The 27,102-nt window shown below is 45.0% G+C and overlaps 1 protein-coding gene across 1 annotated transcript in view; it reads right to left on the bottom strand.

Moving 5' to 3' along the window:
• Window positions 1-27,102, bottom strand: part of slit1a (slit homolog 1a (Drosophila)) — an 89,091-nt gene that overhangs the window by 23,281 nt on the left and 38,708 nt on the right. The window contains exons 5-10 of the mRNA XM_041947666.1: window positions 14,442-14,513; window positions 13,520-13,591; window positions 12,248-12,319; window positions 10,908-11,071; window positions 6,615-6,762; window positions 2,386-2,457 (exon numbers count right to left, since the gene is read on the bottom strand). Coding sequence (XP_041803600.1) covers window positions 2,386-2,457; window positions 6,615-6,762; window positions 10,908-11,071; window positions 12,248-12,319; window positions 13,520-13,591; window positions 14,442-14,513 — 600 coding nt within the window. The remainder of the gene's footprint in view (window positions 1-2,385; window positions 2,458-6,614; window positions 6,763-10,907; window positions 11,072-12,247; window positions 12,320-13,519; window positions 13,592-14,441; window positions 14,514-27,102) is intronic.

The raw sequence follows: 27,102 nt of genomic DNA, 5'->3' as shown, positions 1-27,102 counted from the left end.
CTCGTAGCCAATCAAAACATTTACTTGCATTATTTGCGGCCGATCAAATGGCCCTGCGTTGTATCATGGTGAGCGTGTGCGAGTAAAAATGGGGTGCAGGGCCGAAATCCAAAGCGAAATACAGTAGACTGCCTCTGAACATAGCTGTTGTTAATAGGATCCACAGGCCTCTCCCCACAGGATAACCACTAAGCCTGTGTGTCTATGTGTTTATGTGTCTGTGTGTCTGTGTGAGTAAATGCAAACGTAAATGAGGAACAGTGGGACAGAAGCAGAGAAAGACAGATGGAGAGAGAGAGTTAATGGAGTATGTGGACTGAACTCCGGCCGACTGGATACCTTTGAAGGAAAATCATCATGTGGTGAAGAAGAGGGATATTTTCTCATTTGGGGGTAACAGTTAAATAAGTACCCATTTGTCTTCTCGCGAAGGACTGAGGTTTCCTGGAAATGAAAACGCGGCGAACGAGCCAACATGAGCACTGGTTTGTGTCTGCAAACTCAGACACTGGTGTGTTTGTGTATGTGTCGGTGTGTGAGGGCCGTTACTGCATCCCTTGTCTTTGGGAGCAGTTCATGTGTAGGTCATCCAAACTGGGACAAGGTGAGGGAGAATGTGTGTGGCTGGTATTTACTGGGAGAACAGGACATGCAGGGCATTGCACACATAGCTGCACACACCACAAATCAACAAACAAATACACACGCACAAAAGCCTATATATAACTTTAACTTACCTAACATTGCCTTATCATCAAATATCAACTATTTTCCATATATAATATGCCAGAAAAACCTACCACTAAATATAAAACATACATGTGAACATCTGCAGCGCCTGGCCCAGGAGACGGACCATATTCATCATGATGTATTGATGCTGTCTGCACGCTGTGCGCACCGAGGGTGTTGGACGCAGGACAAGCCAGGCCAGCGAGGGCACATAGCCAGCTGAATCAACAGAGGCACCGAGGGTCAACACAGACATGCGGCCATGCATTGTTGTTGCTAAATACAGAATCAGCAACAGTAGCAGGTCATGTCTGTCTGGACGACCAGATGGAGGAGAGCAACACATTATCGCTGCCATCAGTCCTGGTTTGTGTGTATTCTGTGAAGACCACACTCTTTCTGGAAGAACAACAGTTTCTGGTGTTTGGGGGTTTAGCTTAGACATTTTTATTGGCGTTTCACTTAAGATAAATGTGAAATCCTGATGTGCTGGATTGGCTTAATGTAGTTAATAATTAATTCATGAATAATTATAGATTTGCAGTGAGATTAGGGTCGAGGGCACTGCAGTGAGATAGAAGCTGCTCTATTCTGTATGTTTTTATTAGTTACATGTTTAAAGCTACTATTAAATCTGGTTTGTAAATATTATGTTTGAAAGCCCTTTTTGTGTCATATCCAATGATAAGCGCAAGTAACAAAACTCTGCTTTTATTGAAGAAAAACAGTTTTCAGTTAAATTTAGCTCAGTTGTTGTGGGGTTAAGATTAAATTAACATTTTATTTATATACTTGTGTGCAACATGAAACAAATAGATATTCATTTCCTGTAAGTCCAGGGTCAGGGAAGCTACAACAAGATAGCAGTTGCTCAGAATTGGTTAATATTTGGATTTGTTGAATCCGCCAGCCTGAATCTGGTTTCTATGAGACCCATAAATGTTTGAATAATATTCGATAAAAGTAAGAAGTAAGAACCCTGTTTTGTAAAATGTTTCAAATTTGTTATGAAACTTGCTCAGTTCAAGGGTTTTCCGACTGCTCGTGTTCACCTCATCTGAACTGTCCCTGGAGCTGGACGATGAAAACAGTGAGGAGTCCTTTCAGAAGGGCAGAGAAACTCCCTGACCTTCCGTTTCCTCCGTTTCCAGGCTGCTATGTCGGTCAGGCCCGGTGGTGTCGGAGTTATGGGTTTGGCCGACTGGTGTGTGCTGGCTGGGCGACCGGACAGCTGGTTTGCCGGGTGAAAAACCACTCAGTCTCAACTACCGGCCTGTCGCTGCTCACTCCCAGAGAGAGCGAACCCTCAGTCCTCATTCCAGCACACTCTCCGTCCCCTCATCATCGTCCCAGCCGCAGTGCCGACGCAGGCACAACACAGACTGGACGCAGCACTAGCCAGGGGAATACCAGTGTGCAGCAACGAAAGAGGAGAGCTGTTATTATGCTCATGTAGCATCTGAGTGCTTGCTTTCCATGCCACCCAAAGCCTGAGAACAAGACTATGTTCTTCAGGCCCAGACAAAATAAATACTTCATGCTCCTTAGGAGTGGAATGAGAAAACTGCCAATTGTCGCTTCTTTTTCCAGCCCTCAACTTCTTGTTCTCATCTGTATTATTTAGCCCTGAGGTGAGTGTATGGCTGTACTTACATCCTACGCAGTTTCTTGTAGGGAGAGAAGGCTCCGGGAGGAACAGACTTAATCCCATTCTGCTCCAGACGTCTGGAGAAAAGAGGAGAGGAGAAAAGAGGAGAGGAGAGGAGATACCATCAGTTAACCAAACAATAGACTTCTCCATGGCAACAGAGCTGAGTAATCCTCCCATTACCTTTGACCCTTGGTGATTGGCCTGATTATATTAGCGGAGATCTATTCCCCAGCTGTAATAGGTCCAGGCATGTTGGAGTCATAACATCCTCAGAACCAATAAACAGTCTGAATGCTAAAGTGCTGTGGAAAAGGACTGGAGGGGAAAAGGCTCCGTCTCAGTTTGTGGGAGGGTGTTAAGGCCGTCGGCTAAAAGTAATATTTCTTCTCGGTGTAACATTTACAGTGTCCAGCACTTCTGTTCTCATATGAGATCCTGAAATCAATAATGACCTCACTTGTTCTTGCGAAATTTGTCTTTATCCTCTGGGTGTCTGCAAAGTGTCCACTGATACCTTTGCAGCCCGGTGAAATATTACTTGTTTTAGTTTACTTTTTCCTGTGAGCCTCAGAGCGGCTGAAGCAGAGCTGACAAGAAAAGGCTCCGACACAACCCCGCCGTAAAGCACTGTCAAAAGAATGAAATGAATACACAGACAAACATGCGCTCGGTCATTTAGCTCAGAACAGTCACAAAGTCTAATCAGTCTCAGATGGTGGCAAAGAAACAGACATCACTAAACCCCATTAGTGTGGGCATACATGTCTGTATGTCTCAGGCCGGCTGCTACTTAGGACCCAGCTCAGTCCCAGAACTATTCCCTGGTGGAGCTGGCAGAGGGCTGTTTATCTGCAGGTCACTTCACAGCTTTTAAAACTGTCCTTAACAAGGCTTAGCAGGGCCTGGAGGGAGCCAGCTGTGGGCCTGTCTGGCTGTCCCACCATGCTGCCTCCCAGCAGAGGAACTGGCTGCAGGACAGGAGGCATGGGCCTGCGCGAGGTGTGGTAGTCCAGTGGCTTACAACGGAACCTAGAGATCATTAAAGTGCTATTTGTCCCCACAGGAAAATGAGAAATATTCAGAAAACTGCAAAAACTCCTCAGCAAGCAGAACGCTGTTGATAGATTTAACCATCACCCTCTTAAGAATGCGATTTGTTGGCGCAGGACCATTTCCACAAGATTTAGTGATTCTATTAGAGATACTTCAGATTGACTTCATGCCTCTTCGGCCCCCTGCATCGCTGTGTTTATGTCTATTCATGGGGGGTGAATGTTTTGTTACACATTAGCCACAGCCACTTAACAGTTTTGAGTGTCCAAATTTTTCAGTCGAGCATCTTCCCCCATCAAAGGAGTGGCCTATGTTCACGGAGCGATATAGGCGCGCAATTGACATTCTTAGGATAGCAGTGATTCCAGACCACAGATTCCTGTGGTGTACACGCTCTCTCTGTCTGTTTTTGTCTGCCTGTCCCGATGTGTCCGTGGATTTACAGCAGAGTGACAGCGCTGTGGTTCCTCTGCCCTCACCATGCGGCAGAGTGATGGGCCAAGTGGCTTTAGCGCCTTCTCTCATCAACCAGTCTGTCTGACTGGTCCAAACCAGTCTGGCGCTCTACACGCTGTTTGCATGTGTTTCGGTGCCGGTTGCGTTTGTGCATGCCTACATGCTACTCCGGCGCAGGTCAGTGTGCAAGAGCCCCTCCGAGCCAGACAAGAGCACACAATGGCGTCTGACAACTTTTTAGCCTTCACGTTGTCGCTTCTAGCAGATCGATATGTGCAAGCGGCTTAATCCCTCCAATCAACAAAGGAGCCGCTCCATTCAATCGGCACAGAAAGAAGAGACAATCTCTCAGAGTCGCCTTCGGACAGACGATCAATGGTTCCCATCCAATTTATCAGACTGAACATTTGTATGTGTGCCTGTCTGTGTGTGTCTGCGAGCTGGTGTTTGTGCCAGCCAAATCAATGGTCTTCATCCTTTTCATTAGGGTCTGAGCATGGTTTTCATTAAGGGGAAACACATTATGCCTTTGGGTATTCACCCAGTGCATGCGTGAGTCAGAAATGGATGGCAGGACCGCAGCAGCGGATGAAAGGCGTGGGGGGGATTTTATGGCAGAGTTCAGTCACTGCAGACAGAGACTATGGTGCATAATAATCTGTTGTGGTAGTGTTTAGGCTAACTGGGCCTGCTCTCACAAGAGAGGAGTACAGAAAGCAGCTCACATCCCCGAAGCCATAAACACAACACTGGCATTCATTAAGGGAGAGCAGGGCAGGGAGGTTGCAGGTCTCCGATTTGTACATAATGAGAGCAGCCTGTGTGTGTTTGTGTGTGTATGTGAGTTTCCGAGTGCCTCATTAACAAGGCATTAGGCTGGCCTTGATACCCAGCAGCCCGCCTTGCTGTAATTGAAACTGATTTTATAATGAACTTCAAGCACAGATCAAACCTGCTGCACCAAATTACTGAGCGGAATCCCCCCCTGCCCCATCCCTTTTTTTAATTCCTTCACCGTTGATCTGCCTCCTCGAACCCGCCTGTGGTGATCTGGCGAGCCAGCAAAGAGGCAGAGAAGACGGAGAGAAATGTGGAGGAGAAAAAAAAAATCAAGAGAGGAGGAGAAAGAGTGAAGGAAAGAGTGATGTGGGAATATAACCTGTATGGTAAGGCTCTGATGGGCAGGACAGGAGGAATGTGCATGATGTAAGCCAGGGTTTCACCCAGGTCTTGTAAAAGATGAATCAGAACATGGTAGAGTTTATTAGCAGGACACAGTTAAGCACCAATTAGATGTGAAGGGCAGGGAGACTTTAAAAACCCCTTCACTCATCTGCTGCGCAGAGAGAATCTGCTGTCTATAAAAGCTATCCTTCAGTCGTCTCCCTGTTCTCACATTCGTGCAGCTTGTCGGTTATCCGGCTCATAGATCACATTACTCTCCAAGTCACAAAACAAGGAAAAACCTACAGGTGAGGCTGAATTATTTACATCTCAAAAGTCAATGCACGAGATGTGTTCAGACTTTTAAATGATTTGAAATACCTCCATGTTTTTTTTCGTGGGTGGTCATTCAATTAGACACGCTGAAGTGTGAACTGCATGTCCAAATTAGGAAATTGAGCACATCACTGCACTAGAAATGGGTCAGGGTTGTTGGGGAACATGGGATCTGTGACTTCCATGCTAGCTGGGTATTTATAAACAGACCCCATGGGGAAGAGGAGACCTAGAAACTTGCTGTGTCCTCCTAACTACACACATGCTCCTTGGAAGAACATGCAATACGACCGCTGGCTTTATCCCTTCATCCTCCCTTTTTCTCACCGTGCATAAATCACAGTGTTGTCATACCGCGTCAGGTGGATTTCTGCCAGAGGCATTAAACACATGATAAAAGAGTAAGAGCACTACCTAAGTTTAGTGGTGCATTCCCGGGAATTACAGTAGGCTGATAGCATGTGGGCCGTAAACAGTTAATGCCCAGACAGATGTTGGAGGACTGATAAACTGAGGGAGGGATGTTAGCAAAGCACCGGCATGCGGTTCACAGCCATCTGAGCTGATAAGAGCATCCAGTCTGAGTCTGAAGTCTGCTCTACGTCTGCATGTGTATCTATCAGTGTGGAGCAAACGGTCGGATGTCTCCCTGCCGGGTGACGCATGGTGAGAAAAGCAAGGAGAACAGCACATGTATGTACATGAAACATGCACGCTATAATCCTCCCAGCCTTGTTAAACCCTGCATGAGCAGACACACAGACAGATTCATATGGAAACACACGGGCACCTTTAGTCCACACACTCAAACAGATACCCTGCAGTGCCATTCTTCAAAGAACAAAGCAGCTGCGGACGCCCCTGCATTTCTCTGACATTCATCGCTTTAGTGTATGTCTGCTGCTCAAGTTGCAGAATCTAAACTTCCTAACAGATCTGAGCAGTTCTGACTGAGGGCCGCCGTGATTGATAGCATTACATAAATGTTGATTGGTGAAAAAAAGATCTGTTACTTTCGCCTCTAAATTTATCTGCAGTTTTAATCTGACATTATCCTCGAGGGAAGAGGAATTAAATGTTTTTGGATTACATGATAAAAGAACTTTTGTTGTTTGACAAATAGTTTGGATGGGTTATTGCGGCAGATATATATAAGTTATAACAACAACTTATCACACATCAGAAGAGAAGATGCAGGGAACTGATTGAACTCGGTGCTTACATCTCGGCCATGCTGTCGGGAAGGTTGGCCGGGATGGCGGTGAGGCCTTTCCCTCTGCAGTCCACGATGTTGTTACTGCAGGTGCACATGGCGGGGCACGATCCTCCGCCGATGCTGCACGGCTGCAGACTGGAAGACTCCTGGTGGCCTGAAGCGAAGGAAAGGAGGAAAATGTGATGAGAAGAGAGGAAAACGCAGCTCCCACAAGGGTGTGAGCACAGGTGGATTTGGTCGGTTTCAATAAGAGCAGCACGACTCCGAGCAGGATTACAGGGTGAGATTGTTTGCCGGAGGATTTGTGCGGTGACACGGAGCGGCTCTTGCACTCGTGTGGAGCCCAAACTCCTCCGCTGCTGTTCATGACATCAACGCTTTGTGCTTTAGAAACTGAATTGCAAATGAACGCACATTCCCAGGGATGTTTTGACATTGTGAAAAAAGAAATGAAACACCCAACTCTTGACTTTATTGTAAAGCCGTAGATCCTCGCGAATCAATGGGCAAGAAACTAGGTTATCTATCAAAGGAGTGCCACAGTATATTGAGAGGAGAAGAAAGACATGAATAATAGAGTTGGAGCAGTGATTGAAGGCCTCCCAATAACATCCATTGATCTCGCCACAAATTTTCCTCCTGAGTCTGCGTTCTCTGGGTGGAACTGATGCCATTCTGCACATTCAGCTGTACACCCCCCACCTCTTCACTTCCATTTGTTCTAAAACACTTCAACTTTTCAATTTGCATACAGAGCACACAACCCATCACGCTGTCTCTAGATACCTGTTCAAATAGCTGCGGCACTGTCAACGATATGGTGAAGAGCGGGCGCTTGCACTGCCGCTACGGCGTGTTTGGTATGTGTGTGTGTGTGTGTGTGTGTGTGTGTGTGTGTGTGTGTGTGTGTGTGTGTGTGAGCCTAACCCAGATAAAATGAATAAAACAGACTTTTAAATGGCCTCATTTACACAGCATTACTAATCCGAGTTTCAAACCATGAATATTTGATTACTTTCCTATCTATCGCTCAGCTTGTGTGGAAAATGTTGGCGAGAGGGAGCGATGGTGGGGGAGAGGAAGACAGAGTGAGTGAGGGTGAAAAGCCAGTGACAGAGAAAGCACAGTTCTCAAAACTCCACTCCCTAAACCATAAAGACAGGTCGCTGCCAAACATTATGCTTTACCATGAAATTACTGGCTCTGGCTCTCGGACCATTTAGCCAGTAAGTAATGTTTAAGGTCAGATTTCACGTATCTGGCCAATCAGAATCAATTACCTGAAGGGCCGAGACGCTTTGACAGATCTGGGAATCGTGTAAACATAACAAATAGCATCAAGAGCGCGAATCGACACTCGCTCAGTCGCTCAACCCACGTGATCTGAGGCCCTGTGATCTTGGATGGCAGAGCTTTGACAGATCTGGGATCAGGTGTAGGGCAGAGAAGAGCTCCTTTCTGATCTAACATGGCATATTTGACAGGCCTGGGATCAGGGAGAGTGCAGAGCACAGCTGGAGCGGCCTTAACAATGACAGCTCACTGACAGGTATACTTGAGGTGAAGCTGTTTGATGTACACTCGTCCCCTGTTCTTCCGCTGTTTTCCCCATTATCTCTTTCCCATCCGTCGTCCCTACCACTCCATTCCCGTCCCATTTCCCTTGTTTTATTTGCCTTCACCCTTCTATCACTCTCCCCTCCTCCAGCTGCTCTTTCTGCTCCCTCTCGCTCCTCTTAGCGTCCTCATTTTCAGCCTCTCCACTCCCGTATCTCTGCCAATGACTGTCACTGCAGCCCATTACCTCCCATACTTGCAAGTCTTTACATTTAACTTCACTCCACCTCATTTCTCTCATCATTTCAAAATGTTATCACTGGCTTCTTCCCATTTGTCTCTTTCCTCAAATTCTCTTTCAGCACAACAGTTGAGTTCACCACTTCCCTCCCCCCCTTTTCACTCTTTACACAGTCATTTCTTCCCTGTTTCCCACTACAGCACTCGTATTTTATTCCACCCTCAAGCAATTTATTACTCATTGCTCATTTCAAACATAATATTTTTACTTCATTTATTATTACTTGGGAGCAGTACATCAAGCGCAATAGTCATTAATTTTCTGTCACATAACCCTAAATTGGCACAAGCAGCTTGTAACTTTTAGTTACCGCTCCTGCAAATGATCAAGGGGAGCAAAGAGGGTTCATGTGTAAATGTTTTGCTCGATAAAATCACAGCGGAGGCCATTTATCTTAAAGTAAAGTCACTCTAATCTAAATTGGAGTCAAAGGATTATGATTAATTAGGATGAAAATGGGTTGGCAGGGGTATTTAGGTACAGGCCCATCAATGCTTCTACTGATTTTCTTAAAAGGAGCAAAGAGATACAGATTTTCAGCCAGATTTTAAGTCTTGTCACACTTCCTGCTGCTTTTTAAAATAAAAAAGATTTATAATAAAGATTTTGGGATGAGTGTAGCTCAGAAACTGTATCTGGTCATAGAAAGTAAAGAGAGAAACATGTAGAGAAAATGCAAATGAGCTACTGGCCATGCACCCAAGTTAAGTAAGCAAAAGTAAAAAGTAAAGTAAGAGTGTCTAGTCTGCAAATGTTATTTTCAAAATGCAAATTTAACCCAGATTGTTTTTATTTTGTATGGATACAAAGTAAAAATTCATTGTTTCTTTAAAACAGGAAATAATGAGCCCTAGGTTTAGGCTTTGGATTGTTCAACTTTAATGTGATTTTTGAATGAATGACAAACGACTGCCTGGAAAAACGGGATATTATTCCTCGAAGTGAAGCAGTAAATGTGTTACTCTGCTCATTACTGACAAAAATTTACAATATCGAGACGCTTTCCAGCTCAGAACTGGGGGTGATAGTCAGTGAGTCATGATGCCGAGAGCTCTGCAGAATTTCATCATGGTTTGCAACGACTAATAAGACACCGTACCCCGTTTTTCTTCTCCTGCCTCTCACAACAACAACATGCCTCTCTTTTCCCTCTTCCTCTCTTCCAACACAGCGCCACCCCGCCCCAAATCCCCCGCAGGTGGCCTGGCCTGGTCACAGCACAAACTAAGCACACGCACAAACACACAACGCTGAAAACACGCACACACACAAAAAAAAGTATATGTGTGTGTATGTGTGTGTGTGCCAGTGAATCAGTCCCTAATGAGTCCTTCCCTGGGAGTTCAACTTGTGGTCACTCATCCACTCAAGAGGAAACTCGGATTATGTGCGTGCATGTTTGTGTGAATGCATGACTGTGAGTTTGTGCACAAACACACAGAAATACAGATTTTGTTTTCATCCTGTCGTTTGTTTTGCCCAAAAAGTTGGTCTTTCGCTGAGAATCACAGTGAACCAATCTGTGTCAATCAACTAAAACACCCCACTAAAATTCTTATATGATGAAAGTTAATATCAGCATGAGCTGCAACTCTCCATCGTGCAAAACCTCAAATTTGTGTATGTGCATCCTACCAGACCCCAAAGTTTCTCTGACATCCCCTGCTCCCCTTTTGCAACTGGAATTGTTACACTCCCACGCTTTGAGTCTCTTTCCCTGGGCGATGAATAGTTAATGATCTGTGCTGCTGCTGTATGGCTGCGTAAAAATCACAACCCATGGAGAGAGAGAGACACACACACACGCACACACGCACACACACACACACACAAATGTAGACACAAACACCCCTCACAGCTGGTGTTGAGAGTGAGATGGCCTTGTGGGGAGTGGAGGTTCTCATGCTGTTTTTCCATTGTCCTGATATGATAACCCCAATGCATGCCATGCCACGCCCACATGCACATGCTCTCTCTCACACACACTTTCACACACACACGTAACAAGAGAGAAAACTGCGAATTGAAAGCTACGATAATCCTTCGGCGAGGAGGTGAGAGGCCATGAATAATGACGACTGAGGAGAGGGGTGTTGCTGTCAGTGGCTATGTGTTTTATATGTATGTCATGGCATTTTCCTGGCAATGCTGCCAGCTCCTGAAAGCTGGAGACACATGAAAGGGCCAGAAGAGAGCCGCGGGGTTGCCCCGGGGCTCTCCAGGTGAATACACTGACACACAAACACAATGGGAGTGGAGGGAGGAGAATATCTACTGGCAAGGACAGGGAGCTTTTGGCATGAATGATTTGATCAAAGTGCCCAGCAAAAAGACTGCCACTTAAAAACTAGCCTTCCTGAACGACTGAGCATGCACAACACGAAATGTTCTTGTGGTATCGCTCTTCTAAAGTTTATTGTGAGTGAGTCTGCAAGTCTTACCTGAGCAGCTGAATTCGTGCTTCTGTACCTCTGCCACATTGAGTCCTCTGAGCTCGGCGGGGGAAGTGCACTGGGTGAACAGACCGATTGTAGGCCTCTGCCTGAGCCACTGAGCCAACCAGGCCAGATGACAGTCACAGTTCAGGTTGTTGGAGTGGAGACGGCTGTGAAAAGAGAGGAAGAATTCAACATGGATGCATAAAAAGATCCTCTCTGCCTTCTTTGCTGTTTAAAACACCAGCAGGTGAAGACACAAATAGCATTAAAAGTGTCAAATCTACACCTACAGAAACTCATATTTGATCATCAAATAATGGTGACCTGTTGAGAGCATATTTATGCCTGATCCCTATCATTAGACTATTGTCTTTTTGTGTACTATTTGTCTAGCCCTAATGTAATGTTTGTATCATGCTCCTATTATTTCCTGTTGATCGTATTTTCATGATTATTGATCTTACATCTGCTTAACGTGACCATGAAATGTATGCAGGTTGTGTGTGCTGCATGTGGGTAGAGGGAGGATGTGGGAGGGTTTGGGAGAGTGCGTGGGGGTGGCGGGGTGACGGGTGTTTTAGTTGTGTCTGTTTTAATGTGTGATCCTCAATTTGAAAACAGATTAAAAAATTAGTTTAAAAAAAAAGTGTCTATTCTTTCCAAGGACTCATCACATCCAATCCCTGTGGCGAAACGCACTAAATGATACGCTACATAGATGATTGTAAATGGCACATTCTAAAAAGGAGAAACATAAAGAGGACTTTTCTAAACCCAATACTCCAAACACGGCATTCTTGGAATACTGTGCCTGTCCAGAATAACTCTTGCTGCGGTGCGGTGGACCTCTGGAGCACGTATGCTAACTTGCAAACCGATGTGCACAGACATGTATCGCACACATAAACAGAAATATAATATAACCCCACTGGGATTGTGGAAGCCCAACAAGCCACCGCAAGAAGTGTGGCCACAAGGAGTCACGGGTCTGAGAGTTTCAGCAGGCGTAATTGTTTTAATTTGTACACATATTCAGATTTGGTAATCACATACAATGCATAATACACAATAGGCTTCTGGGGCTATTTGCGTCTATCTGGGCCAGTTGTTGTTGTGTGTGCTTTAGATGGAGGGGATAATGGCCCCTGGCATTGCTACAGGCCCTTCTGTGGTGCTCTGTGGCTATGGCTGCCTCCCAACACTGCCTGGAATGACATCTACTCCCATCGTATGTGACTTCAGCACTTTCCCTGCTGTGCCTGCATGCATGTGGACTCTAGCTTTATTGCAAAGAATACCTTCAGAAAGGGAGAGAGCATCGTGGTGGGGCAGGTGTGACTTACAAGGTTCGCAGTTTGGGCATGTGGTTAAAGCTGGAGACGGGGATGCTGGTGATGTTGTTGTTGTTCAGCGTTCTGGGAAAAGAAAAGAGCAAACAAAGTCACATCTTCAACGCAGGGGAGAAGAAGCATTTTTAAAATATATAGTTTAAAAAGAGTTGTATTGCGGCCGTTCCTCTTCCGTTCCATCTTTTTAAATCCCCCCCCCCCTTCCCTTTTCTCTCCGTCTCTCTTTGTGGCATCCCACTGGGAATATAACACCTCATTCCACACAGATGGGAAGCCCTCGCACCTCCCACGCACACGTACAGTCGTGCATGCAAATAGACACACATGCGTGTGCATACGTGCATGATCACAAGCGCCCCCAACTTGTATCTCAAGAAACATACAACACACACATGCTCACGCTTCCCTGGAACCCTGGGCATCAGCTGCAGCGAGAGAATCAGGTCATTTCAATCAATCTAATAGCCCTTTACCATATTTCAACCTGCTCCCCCTTTGAACACAACCTGTCCTCCTCCCCCAAGAACATACAGACCCCATCAAAACACCCCCCACCATCCCCTCTTACACCATTATGACAACCCTATCACTACATCTGCAATCCATCCACGCCATAAAAGCAGCCTTTAATGGCTTTTTTTTGTCTCCCCACCCCCTAAAAATACCCCACAAACACACATGCACAACGCAGTCTTTTACCATAAAAATAACAAGGCTGTCAAAGCGCCTTTGTCCCCCGGCCCGCCCTGTTAGTCTACATTGTTTCAGGTGGAGAGCTCTAACGGAGGCCTGTGATTATGCTTTTTGACAAGGGATGATTAATTGAATGTTTTGGGTTTTTTTTTTTTTAAACTGAATAACGTGGTCACCAATGCATCCAGGGTGGAATGCTCACTTGAATGGGATTTTTGATCAAGATGGTTGGAGCTCTCTTGTCAGATGGCCCGCCCAGGGCTGGACTAGGGGTGTAGATGGAGGTGGAGGAGTGGGTAGGGTGGGTGTTAATGTGATGGAGGAGAACGCTGCTGTCAACTGTGTGGAACAATGAGTTAATAGGAGCTTGGTCTCCATGATGCGGGCCCCCTCATGAGGCCCACTGGGGGTGTTTTGGCATAATAACTAAGACCATTCTAATTAAAGGTCTGCGCTATGTGTATATTAGCTATGGTTATTAGCAGGGCAAAAACAATATCTTCATTTAACTAAGTGCTTTAATGGAATGATGCAGGGTGGGGCCGGATGAATAGCACCACTTCAGATACTTACAGCACTTCCAAGCCTCGCAGAGCTCTGAAGGCTCCATCCTCAATGCAGCCGATGTGGTTTTTATCCAGCTGACTGCAGAGCACATCGTGGAGAGAGAGAGAGAGAGAGGCTTTGTTACACAAGACACAATCTTTCTCCGTCCCTGCGGGGTAGTTATAATCATTGATACAGTAAGCAGTACACTGATGGACTATGGTAAATCGATGCTGGTTTAGTCATCTCAGCTCATGTAACTCCGAGAGCAGCGAAAGGGGACTTTAGCGATTGTTTATCTGCATCGATACACCTCATAAATCCGCGTGTCTGTGTGTGAATGTGCATATAATGTGGCGAACATGTAAATCACAGTTGCTACAAGCCACCATCGGGGAGCAGCGTGCGTGTGGGTTCGTCTCCTCAGTCAGAGTGATATACAACCCACCGAGCAGGCATGCACACACCAATGCGCACATAATGTTTTACTCTTACCGAGGGCCATTAACTCAGCCAGATAAGATAAAAAAAAACATGCTGGAATGATCCTGAATGAGTTGTGAATGGACTCTTCTGCTGTTCACTTCCAGTAGCTTTCAGTGTTTTGGATTCACTCTTCATCGACTTATCGTGACTAATTTCACTGATCAACTGCCAGGACATGTAGAGCTAAAATGATGGATTTACTAAGAAGTAGTTTAACAGAAATTTGACAATGACATTGATCATTGATTAATATAATAAATAAATAAATAAAGAATTATTTCCAGCTTCTCAGATGTGAATATTTTCTGATTTTCTTATACTTTGGACTGTCAGATGAAAGTAAACATTTCAAGACATCATCGTGCTCTCTGGGAACTTGCGATGGGCATTTTTCCACTTTTTTCACTATTAATCAGTAATAAAAATAATCATTAGTTGCAGCACTAAGTACATCCGTACTCACAGGTTTTTGATGTCTGTAGCTCCTCTGAATGCTTTCCTGGGGATGGACTGGATGAAGTTCTCGCTCAGATCTCTGTGAAGACAAGAAGCAGACTTTAGTAACACATAACTTATCCTGAAGGATGGCTTGGTTTGGTTGGCTTGGTTCAGCAGGGTGTTCCTTAGAAAAATACCCTTTCTTGGAAGCAATACACAAAACACAATATTCAACAATTTCCTCCGTAAATGTTTGATTTCCAGCGTTTAAAGCATGCTTTCTCAACCAGCAGAATTCACACTCTATTCAGTGTCGCTCCCTCTTTTAACGCACTCATCGGTGCAGAACAGAAAGCTGAGGGCAACTGTTTTCCCTCTCCAGCGTGTGCCAAAACCCTGAGGTGTGGTACTGCATGAGAGCTCTGCTCACAATGGAGCGGTTATTTTATAGTGGCTGTATTATTCAGCGTTCACTCATGCCATAATTTGCTCTCCGTGCCTTGACCATGCTCTGGTGTGAGGTGCCCAGCTCACTGCCTGCACACAGACCGAAACAAACAGGCAGCTGGGAAGCAACGAACAGGGGTCCTTGCTGATCCTGTGGAGTAGATTCATTAGGGCGCCGCGGCACAAAGAACATTATCTTTTAGCATTGGGCTGTGTGTGTGTGTCTGTGTCCCATCTAAGGTGGTACAAATTAGGCCTTTGAAAAGTGCATGTGTGTGGAAAGTAGGCAAGCGAGAAAGGGGAGGGTCAGAGAGGAGTGGAGGGAAAGAGAGTGAGTGAAACACAAGTAGCCATAGTTTTAATTAGCAGAGTCTTTTGTCTGCCGTTTAAATGGTGAGCTAACCTCATTCAGAAAGGCTCTGCCCCTCTTCTACACGCACACACACACACACACACACACACACACACACACACACACACCACACAGGGAAACTGTAGGGCGCTGCCAGAGAGGCTCCTGTCATGAAACACACACACGCATGGAGGGCTCCCATAGCTCGGACAGACGTAAACAGAGTACTTATGGTAGCCCATCGAGGCTGACGACACCACAATCTATAAAACTACACAACACAACTGCTCTCTATAAGACCATGATGGCTTCTACTTATTTAATGTTTATGTACACCACAGCACGCATTCCCATGATGCACACAACAAGTATCCACACTTATAAAACCCCATGGGGTAATGTTAAAATGAGTTCCCAAGATCGGTCTCACATAGTGTCCCCATTGGGTCATCCTCTCCAGAACTTTCTTTGGAATGAATGTTGCGCACACACATTGTTTCAACTGGGATACAAAAGAGAGAAGCGAAACACTCCACAGTGGTTGTGTTGTGCAATCTATCTAATGAATGGGTGGTTGTGCCTTTATGGTGCAGAAGAAATTAAAACAGCGCTCTGCAGGCCACTGCAAATACACCACAATTAAAAACGGAATTTGCGTGTTTGCTTTTATGTTCTTTGAATATATTGAATTCAAGGCAACTGAACTTTTACCAGAATAAAATGATGCATTTTGCTTGAACACGCACGGTTTGATATTTCACAGGAATGTGAATGCATGCGCACAGTGACTGGTCCTACGGAGCTGTGTGCTGGCAGTCGGCTGTAACTTGTTGGGTCTTGCCCCATCTTTACAGTCTGACCCCATTAGAAGATGGCTGTGTATTTAACCTTACACGACACTACATGGGAATGGCCATAAAATGAGCATTTTTATACCTTGGATAAACTACCAAATAAGCACTCCAATTATCTCAGCTGTATCACATACCAGCAGTATAGACAACAGCTTTATCTGGCTGCTATTCTCAACTCACAAAAATGGGATGTGCATGTACAGATGTGCAAATGAAACACACACATCGCTGGCTTGTGTTCAAAGAGAACATAAATATTCCATCTTATGCACATTCTAATTTTATCATCTGAGGTTTCTGACTTTTATTTCCTCAGCAGATCTGCATAACATCTGCCTCTGCCGAGATGTTCGGTGCAGCACAGTTAGCAGGCAGTTTAACGATAATCTGTCTATTTTGTCAGTCTGCCACAGTTTGCAGGATCACGTCCCAAACATCAAACCAGCTTCATGTCTCTGCACCGGCGAGTATAGGAGCCAGAATAGTTGTGCTCCCTCCAGCTCCTTTGTTGTTCTCTTGGCAAAACAGCCTAAGTGCAGAGTTGAAAGCGGAGTCAGTCTGGCACCTGGACTATATTGGTGCCTCTTATCAAGACGGCTCCATGCGAGAGGAATGCTTTTGGTCTACCTGGCCATGCACTCTATCTGATGACTAATTAGCCCTCTCACCTTCTCCTCACCTTCCTGCAACAAACACACTAACACACGCAGACGCTGTAGTGCTGTAATGCAGACACGCCATTAATATTTCTCCCTCCGGACATCTGGGAGGAGTGCGGTTTGTCTTTTCTGCATGTGTATGTGTGCGTTCACTCCCGGGTTACAGTAAGGAATGATTGCAGATTGCTGCGCTAGGACGCCATTGTTGGAGTGCCAGAGGCTACAGTACAGTGGGTGCAAGGAGAGGAAGAAAGGCAGTGAAACAGAGAGATGGAGACAGGCATGAGAAGCTGGAATGCAAGACGAGGCAGGACGGCTCTGACAATATGAATACAATGCTATGTGTGTAAGTAGTAAAATGAAAGCTCTAGGGTGGAATCCGCACACTAAAACCCCCATAATCCTATTAGCACGCTATAACACGATTGGCTGGAGTGATCTATATGCTCCCACTTATCGTGCTGTTTGATTGGATTAGATACTGAGGTCGTGGGAGGTCGTTTTGTAACTGTAGGTCTGTTCTGGGACAATGTGTGCCCAAAAAAAAAGCCCCATGACAACCCTAAATGATGCTATCTATCGTGCCAGAAAGTCTGCCTTTCTCTCATTTACTTATATTGCCTTTCTCCCTCTGCCTGGTTTGTTCTCTCCTCTGTCACATATAACAGAATAATCACAGTGGTCATGGTTTGGAGTCTGCAGTCTTCTGTGTCCTTTAAGGATTTATCGACGGGTTCGACTCCTACGGGAGCCAGAGCGATATTAAATTTAGCAACGCTACATTTCTGCATTTACACATTCTTAAAACGGCAAACAGGACATTTCTGTGGGAGACCATGCTGTATTTTACATAGCCTGTGGTTGCCCCTCACTGGTATTTTCTAAGCTCAGCCCCGACTGTGTGTTGGCTCAGAGATATTTGACATTTCTGATTAGTTTGGAAGCAGATTTTCAGGGAAGCACTGATCCCTTCAAAAACAGACATGATTATGTGAGAACAGTCACCACAAAGAGGGATATTGGCCACCATGGTCTCCATCGCTAAGTCATGACAGTAAATTTAAAGTTACAGCCCTTCAGCAAATACCACCACAGTGCATCACTTGAGAGGCAGCCCGAACATAGTTAACAACCAAACTGGCATGGCGAGAAATGAGAGAGAGGTCCTTTTTTTTCTCTCCATCAAATCATTCGGCCTTTGAGTGTCATGCCAGTAGACACTTTCCGAAACGTGACTTCGACTTAGCTAACCTCAGGGTCAGTATTACAGGAGCAGCGAGGAGACAAGGAATCGGAAGCATGAGCACAGGTCATAACCTCCATACGCCACTTGCTCAGCTCTGTTCAGGGTGAAAGGATTTGTGGAAACCGTCAGAGCCACGCCGCGCTCTTCGCCGCCCAGACTCCTTCCATTGACTCATTACAATGCTACGAAGACTGTGCTGAGGCACGGCAGCGGCCTCCAGCCCCGTCCAGGCCCCCAGGCATCTCACAGAGTTCCGTAATGATGTCAGACCTGCAACTTCTTGTTTCCTTATTTCCTGCACACAGCGTGCCGACCAGTCCCTTTTCATTACAGGTGTGTGAACCACTGCCCGAGTTAGTGGGAGTGAGTGTGGCTGCGTCAGTGTTCAAACGGCCTAGACCTGGTATAGATTTATCTTAATGCACTACATGCCTCGAAATGGGCAGTTAGTTCATTAATGTAGCCTGGCTCTCTTTAGGTGACGTTGCTCACAGTTCATTCCCATTGTAGCCCTAATGATGAGGTAACACACATGTTTTCAGGTGTGTCCTCGCTGTATGAGCTACAGCCCGTAGTGCGCTGCGGTCAGGACTTTTTAAGGCCTCACTTGCACAAGACCTCAAACAATGGTATCGTTTAGTCACTGTAAAGTGCTCTGACAATAAACTCAGCTACTGATATGCCTATTTACAAGAATCCCTGCAGAGTGTATATCTGGAATAATTAGCAATGTTATCAGACATAGCTCAAGGCGCCTGGTCTGGAGATTAGCCTCACGTTGAAGGTAATGTCTGGTTCCTGTCTGATTCACATCATTAACCTCTGATCTCTATCTCAGTAGACTCCATTAATACTATACACAACTTCAACTCTCTTCTGCATGACAGAAATGCCTACTGTGGCGGCATAACAGATCAGATGCTAATCCCACCAATCAAAAAAAAGCAGTGTAAAGATATTAGCATATTTCTTATGCCTATGATAATCACACTTGTAAGTCTTTAATCTTGATTTCTCACAGTAAAAGGAGTTTCCAGGGATGCTGCAAGGCCTCAGCTAATCCAGGCACAGACAGCCGTTTCTGGTTTGAACCCTCAGGGCTTCAGACTCCGCAGTGTGGTTCTCTGCGGGTAAGTAATATACAACTTCTAATGCGCAAATGAAAACATGCACATCGACACATGTGCACACTTGCCGACATGCAAACACAAACAATTGCCTCTTTCATATCCTAAAGATTTCATAACCTCTGCCTCCACTGCTGGTTGACAACAGCGGCTGACACAGGGGGTCATAAATCAGACGGAATGATCTGATGTTCTGATGTCTTGGTTTGAAAGGGGAAAAACACACTGCCATTTAAGGATTTATGTGGAAGTCTGCGCTCTGTAATACTCTGTCCTTCAATGACCCCCTTCACACCAACTTTTCACTGTTACCACTTTCTTTCTCCTCACTGTCTTTGTTTGCACTTTTCTGATAAACTAAACCTAGCATTAGTTTTGTGGATTTAGACTTTTTCTCTCACTGTCTTTAAGGTAAACTGAGACTGATGTTTTTTTCTGCAAAATACCCATTCAAGTGAATACATGTAAATTAAGAGTTCACTGTACTGTACACTGCAGTGCAGACTGGGAAAATGACTGTCATGTGATCTAGCATAAAACAACTAGTAAATGTGTCGTTCAAGAGAGGAGCTTGTTAGATGATTTTTGAGCTCTTTTGCATTTTCAAAAGTACAAAAAAGGACCTGAAAGAAATCTGTCAATGTGTGAATGACACTTTATCCACAGTAGTGCGGACATGGCCCAAGTTTTCCTTCCCTCTCACCCTTAATTTAATCTTTTTCTCTTATTGCATTGTACTTAAAAAAAAAAGACTGTAGAACCATATCCAGTAAAAAAAAAAAAAACACCTAACAACCCATTTCTTACTGATTAGATTCTGGAAAAAAAGTGCCTGTTTGGTGCTTGTATATGTGCCAGTTTAAGTGCCTTTATTTTAGTATGTATGCATCTAAAGTAGTGTTTGTTTTCTTGATTCCTCGACTCGATTGCATGATAAGAAAATGTTTATCCTTGCCAAATGCTCTTAATTTCATTTGTCCATTTAAAGAGGGAGAAAAGGACAGAAAGACAGAGGGGGAATGTGTCTGATTGCTTACTTATTAAGAGAGTTAATGAGGTGTGTGAGGGCTGTTAAAAGAATGGCAGTGTGCTGCCACTAACTGCTAACTACTTTCTTCCTCCCTGCACGGTAAAAACCCACAAGTAGACACACACATAAACAACTGCGCACATAAACTGCAGGCTTTCAGAAAGTAGAGGCTCAACTTGGAAATGCACCAACAAATGACTCAAGATACTGCAAGTAAAGGAGCAATACATTCAAATAAACAAACCCAACCCAAGATGCACAAACTGTTTATGTCCACATCCACATTTCGTCGGATCAGAGGCTAAACTTTAGCATGAGTGCTCATGTACGGCACGGTGGCTGCAGCGCTGCTGAAATCGAAATGTTCTGAGGAAAGAGAAAACGCAGGAGGCTTGGAGTCAAGTCAGACTTGTTACAACCAATGAGAAGTTCAATTGTTGGCGAGGACTTGACTGCAAAAGAGTTGATTGGACTTGAGACTTTGACCAAATCCAAGAACAATAGAAAAAACGCAGGCAGGCCGCAAATAGCATGAACTCTGAATATTTTTACTAATTATACCAAATTATGTATCATTTGTGCAAAACAACCCCCCCCACACACACACACACCCCACACACACGCACCCCACACACACGCACACACTTTTAACACAGATTTGAAAGCAAAATGTTCAAATGTCATGTCGGTTTACTTGTCACCACTAAGAGACTTGAAAAAGTGTAATTCACTTGTAATTACTTCACTTGGACTGACCTCAAGACTTGAGTTGCACTTGTACCAGAGGACTTAAAAACATCTCCCTGTCTGTCAGTGATGTGGCACCAATAGGTAGGAGCAGGAGAAGGTAGGGGAAATAGGGAGTTAATGATAGCTCGATCAGTGCAGAAACGGAGCCATTAGCCCCGTCAATGGAGGAGCAGATGCAGCCAACTGAGGCGAGGCGCCAATAAACCACGAGAAAGCAATGATCGAAAAGAGAGGAAGGCAAGGTAGAGTCTGGAAGTAGATGTTATCCCTTGATTAGGGCCATTTCTGAGCTTGTAAAAGGTCTTGCGTACATCAAAAAAAGAAAAAAAAAAACAACTCCTTACTATGTTAACATGCTGCATTTATGTGTAGACATATCTGTGGTTGAGGTGCAGAGAACTGTAGAAGACAACAAACCCACCGTGTCAGGCAGATGAAAAAGCAGGGAAGGTGTTAAGAGTGGGGGATAACATAAAGAGAATGAGGTGAGAAGGAGTATGGATCGAGGCTGCAGGGCCTTTGGGTACTTGCCAAAACACAGGCATGCGTGTGTGTGTGTATTTGTGTGGCCCGGAGAGAGTGACTGAGTGTTTCTGTGTGCGGTCAAGAGTATCTGCGCCTTCCTTCTCACCCCTGTGCTCCCCCCTTCTCATCCTTCTCTCTCCACACCTTCACATTATGCTTTCTTTCCCAGTAAAATAAATGATAAACATGCCTCCTGGCTGCGTCTCCCCCTCACTTTCTCCCTCCTGTCTACCCTCAGTGTTTTCTACCTCCGCGCAGCAGTCCGTGCATTCTGGACAAGACAGCCAGACACCAGCACCACTATCATCATCGTGATTACCATTATCATCTGGAGGACAAAACACAGTCTTAAAAATAAAATCCTTCATTCATGTTCACACAAATTATCATGCGCAGACACGCAGATATAGTACACGCAAGCATGCAGAGTGCGTAAGGTGTTTCTATAGTCCCTTTGTGGTGGAGATGAGAGGAGGAGAGAGCTGGTTGGAGCTCAGTGGGAGGAGGACTTGAAAAGCGGGGAAGGAGAAAACTGCTGCTTTTATAAAGAGAGGAATAAACAGGCTGATTTAGGAATACTCTCACACAAAAACCCAGGAGAGACAGTTTCTTTCCCTCTCTGTTCTCCCCTTCTAGGACTAAATATAGGCCCTACAAAGAATACTAATGAAAAACAAACACTGTACTGATACCAATTGCAGCATAATTCAATAGCATCTGTTTGTCTTTGTAGATTTTTTTTTCTTTTGAAAGCTAATGTCAACACCCTTCCACCAAAACTAGTACAAACAGCCAGCGAAAGCTGCATGCCACTTCACTATAGCCCCACTTTCCTCTGCAGCGTCGCCTTCTCTTTTTATTTATGTGGACTCTCAGGAAATAAGTCATCAAGCAGCATTATCTCATTTCCAACAGACCCCATGGATTGTCACAGCGGAGCGCTCATTTATACGTTTAACCCTCTATTGTCTCACACTTCTATACATGCTGAAACAGGGAAAAGGAGGCCGTGCGGACGCATCTGGAGAGGGTTTGTGATTTATTCGGATGTTGAAAAATACAGCTAGCATAACACCCTCTGTCTCCCGCTCTCATAATACACACACATCCACAAACTGTCTCCGTTTTCGATGGGACCTAAAGGGGATTTCATGGATGGACTCCACTCTAATCATCTACAGCTCACCAACCAATGAGAAACACACAGCGCTCCCAGACTGGAACACTCAACAACCACCAAGAGAAAACACGATGTCAGTGGAACTTATCAAGCCCACATGAGGGCTGACAGACACACACACACATAGAGAATCAAGACAGAGCTAGTTTAACTGTTGCCCACATCTCCTCTTTCACTGTAAATGATTCATGATGTCTATGTGTACTTGTAGGGCTTAAAAATCCCACATGAGCGCATACATTTGGCTGTGTGCTTTGCTGCCACCCGTGAAGCAAATGAAAGAGTTAACATGGCGACGAAAGAAGGGAGAAAATCTATCCTTTCTCCCGGCTCTCGGTTCAACCCTAATTTCCCCCTGCCATTATGTCTACTTGTGTTTCTGAGTGTGTCCCAGCCTTTCACTGGCAGTCAAGCTGAGTGATGGAGCGGGGCTGAGCGGCATCGATCATGACGAACGCTTACAGGCGCTATCAACTGACGGCGGGGTGCACGATAGCTTTGCACAGGGACACGGCCGAGCCCTGTCCATCCGTCATGCTGTCTACCTGCTGGACAATGGAAGAAAAGTGTGAGAAGAACAGAGAGGAAAGGAGGGAGGGTGAGGGAAAACATACCTCTCAACAGGTCCATTATCACTGCCATTACCTATCCCTACATTAGCCAGCGGGGCTCACACCAAGCCAGAAATAATGATCGCCATCTCTGAGAATAGCCTGGAAATCATTTTGCTGGATTGGTCTAATGTTTTACGCTGAGTCGGGACAGGAGTGAAAGGGAAGGAGACAGCCATTTAGAAAGACAACAAAGCCAATCTGGGTGGCTGGTCTTACTCTCTCACACACACATATACACACTGTGTGGTCTTACTAAACTAGTTAAAGATGCTTCTTTGTGAACGACTGGCTACCTAAAAAGTGGAAAACCGATCCTGGAGATCGGGTGACGGCTCTTCCTGGAAGAAAAGCGCTGGTCTGAGGTCAGCGTTATTGAGCCACTGCGATGACAGATCCACCACACCTAACCACAGGCGGCTGATACCAGATCAGAGGACTGTCACTAAGACACACAGTCAGGAGCTATTTCAATCAACACGTAAACTGAACACACTTCAAGACACTTAATCGACTCCATGCACTTTGTTGAGGTGCAGAGTTGCAGCAGGAGGCAGGCTGAGAAAGAGCTCAGGGGGAAAAGAGGGTGACCCCCCTCCCTTGAAACACGGGGAGCAGGAGATTTAATAAATGCTGACCAACATGAACTTCTGCATAGATCATCTTCTCGTTTCCTCTGCCTTCCTCTCTCTAAAGCTATAGCTGCAACTCATCATGAAAATGCAGATTATCAGCCACCTCATATATCATCGAGTTTCTCTCAAATGCCCTTTTCCTCATGTCACAATGTCAACGTCAGCAAAAGATTACGTAAATAGCACACAGTATTTTTTTATTACCGTGTGATGCATGCAGAGTTATGAGAGGTTGAGTGAGGCGGTCGGTGCACACAAACTAGCATGGAACGGCAGCGACGACAAAGGCTTCAGGATCAGACAGCTCTGAATCTGAGCCATCACCTTCGTCATCCAGTGGCAGCTCAGTAGTGAGGGTAGCTGAAGCCAGCTGCAAGACGAAGAAAAGAAGTGTCGTGCAATGTGTCGTACGATTTTATTTTTGCCAGGGATCCATCATCTCCTCTTCCTCTTTGTCTGATATATGGCGCGAAGTTGCCAAATCAAGCAGTGGTTTCCGAGCAATCTTAAAAGACATTGGCCAGCAAGGACGCAGAGTGTTGTGTTTGTTTGAAAAGTCAACACAACCCACAATAGGAAGTGATGATTAAGTGTGCAACAGTGTCAGAGAAAGCACTGGAGGATATCCATCTAGTGGTCGAGTAAGTAGCAAAGGCTATGAGGCTGCTCACGATTGCCAAGATGGTCATATTTCCAGCGTGCACAGCAATTGTCAATGAAATGCTGCTGTACCAAAACAGTTAGCAAAGGTTCCGCTGTTGGACTGTAAAATCGAAAGATGAATCAATGACATGTTAGAAGATATTGAAGACATGGTTTTGGAAAAAATCAGATCCAGTGAGAAATTTTCAGAACAAGTTGACGAATCAGCAGGCGCCAGTAGACACGCTCAACTTTTGGCAAATGTGTGATTTGTAGATGGGGGCGATATCAGAGGGAAATTTTTCTTTTTCAAAGCAGTGCCTAACAAAAGAACCGGAGAGGAGATTTATCATGTGAGTGTCTTAAATGGGGGTGGTTGAGTTGGAAGAACAGTATCAGTATCAGCACTGACGGGGCCGCTGCCATGAAGGGTAGTGCTAAGAAGCCCGTCTGTTTTCGATTCTGTGCGAGGAAATGGGAGCTGAACATCATACCTTGATGCTGCACGTGGCCATCTGCTGGCTTTGCTGCTGCATATGCCGAATTGATTGCAGATGCGCGTGAAAGTCGCGTACTTGGCCGACATTTCGAGGCATCTCAATGAACTAAATGCTAAAGTGCAAGGAAAAGAGGAAAATCTTGTGAAAATCACTTGGTCTGACAAATTGCGTGGCTTCAGATCTAAGCTCGCAGTCTGGCGCTCCTTGGTGGAACAGGGAAGGCTTGAGATGTTTTCCCTTGTGCATTTATCATTCAAACAAGAGCAAACTTCCTGACCTTATCGCTCAGCATCTGAAAATCCTCAAGGAGAGATTTAGCTATTATTTTCGAGGGTCAAACCCTGTGACCCTCGAAGTTTATGTGCAAAAAACTTGCCATCGCTGGCAAAGGAGCAACTGGCAGAGATCAGAGAAGATCGCACATTAAAAATGAAATCTCAGACCATGGCTTTGAACATGTTTCAGATATTTGGAAGAGTAGCCAGTAGTTTTAAGCAGCACCATTGCAATTCTGCTTCCACTCACCACAATGCATTTGTGCGAACTGAGATTTCGAGCCATCAAGAACCAGCACTGGAGCGACTGAGGGCTGTAGACCAGGAGCCCCATGTCTGCCTCTCATCCATCCTGCCATAATAGAGCAGTTGTTTGCATCATCCAAGGCTCAGGTTTCCAATTGATAGTAAGTCATATTTAACTCCCTCCCTTCTCTCTCGCTCTCTCTCTCTCTCATAACAACCACTTGTGTGCGTGTGTTGGCTGTCAGAGGGATATAGAGTGTTTGCTTTTTACTACATTTTACACTGCAATGACATGAGATTTTGTGTATATTTAAAGGGTGCCATGACTGAAAAAAGGTTCACTGCCAAAAAAAGAAAACCAATAAAATGGGGAAAGTATTTCTTAAAATGTGCAAAATCATTGTCAACAGAACAGGAAAATTTCTTACCAAGATTTAGAAAACAAGTAAAAATATATAGTCTCAGATAAGCCACAGTTATCTAAAAAGTAGTGCGGCCAGACTAAAGACAAGTGGTCTGGATACAAAGAAACAAAGAGCAGTTTTGTACTTATCAGTGTTGCTCAAAGAATTTTATAATTCTGAGACTTCTAGTTTCAAACAAGTTACTTGGAACAAGTAAAAAGATCTTAGCAAGAAGTTATACGTCTTATTAAGGTAATGAAGGATAACAAAGCTTGAAAAAAGTGAAATGCTCCAATATAAAAACTGCCTGGTCAGACAAAAAACAAACATATATTGCCTTGATTTAAGATATTTCATCTTACTTAGATCTGGCTTTGTGCAGCGTTGAGGAACGGCGCTCTGCAATCGAGAGTGAAACCTCCCAGTCATTACTTTAAGCTCTCACAGTCGCCGTCACACATGGAAAGTATCAGGCTGAGCGGAGAGGACTGAGCCAGAGGGAAGGTGAGCGGAGTAGCTACCTTTATATCATGCCTGTTCTCTGCTCAAATCCCTCTGAAAGCTGAACTTAAAAACAGCCCAAAGGTAGCTGCCTAGATATACACAGTCAAGGACACCTCGTCTAAATAGAGGGACTCATTAAAGGGGAAAAATTTCCCTCCAACTCATTTTATTATTGTTGGATATCTAACTCATGTAAACTTCTGACCAGTTTCTCTTTTGTCTTCTGTTTAAATGTGTACGTTTTTCTGGCTGTGCATTGACATAAATATGTACTACGTATGCATCATCCTGCTGCGGGGAAAGTAAGGCTGCATTGCACCGAGTGGGAGATTTAGTTGTACCACAGCGCAGAAGACAGAGGTGAGGTGATGGAACAACAAAGGCTGCAGGCTCTTCCCTCCATTAACATATACTGCCTCCCGCTCATCATGATGTATGAGACAGGTGCATTGTGGCTGACGTCAAGTCAACAACTCAGCCAGGGCATGTATCACCTTATCTTTAACAGGATACGCTCACAAGCACACAAACACACCCTCCAAGGCATGCACGCACGCACACACACACACACACAGTGCTTTCACTCCCCCCCACACGCGTTATCTTAACGCAGCAAGACAGCAGTGTAATCAGCAGTAAGTCAGGCATCTCGTCCCCGTATCTCTGCTTCACAAAATACACAATACAGGTGGCTGGTGG

The sequence above is a fragment of the Chelmon rostratus genome, chromosome 11 (genome assembly GCF_017976325.1).
Source record: "Chelmon rostratus isolate fCheRos1 chromosome 11, fCheRos1.pri, whole genome shotgun sequence".
In the NCBI taxonomy this organism is placed as follows: Eukaryota; Metazoa; Chordata; class Actinopteri; order Chaetodontiformes; family Chaetodontidae; genus Chelmon; species Chelmon rostratus.
Note: the sequence above shows the minus strand (reverse complement) of the source record. Positions and strands in the feature narration are given on the sequence as shown.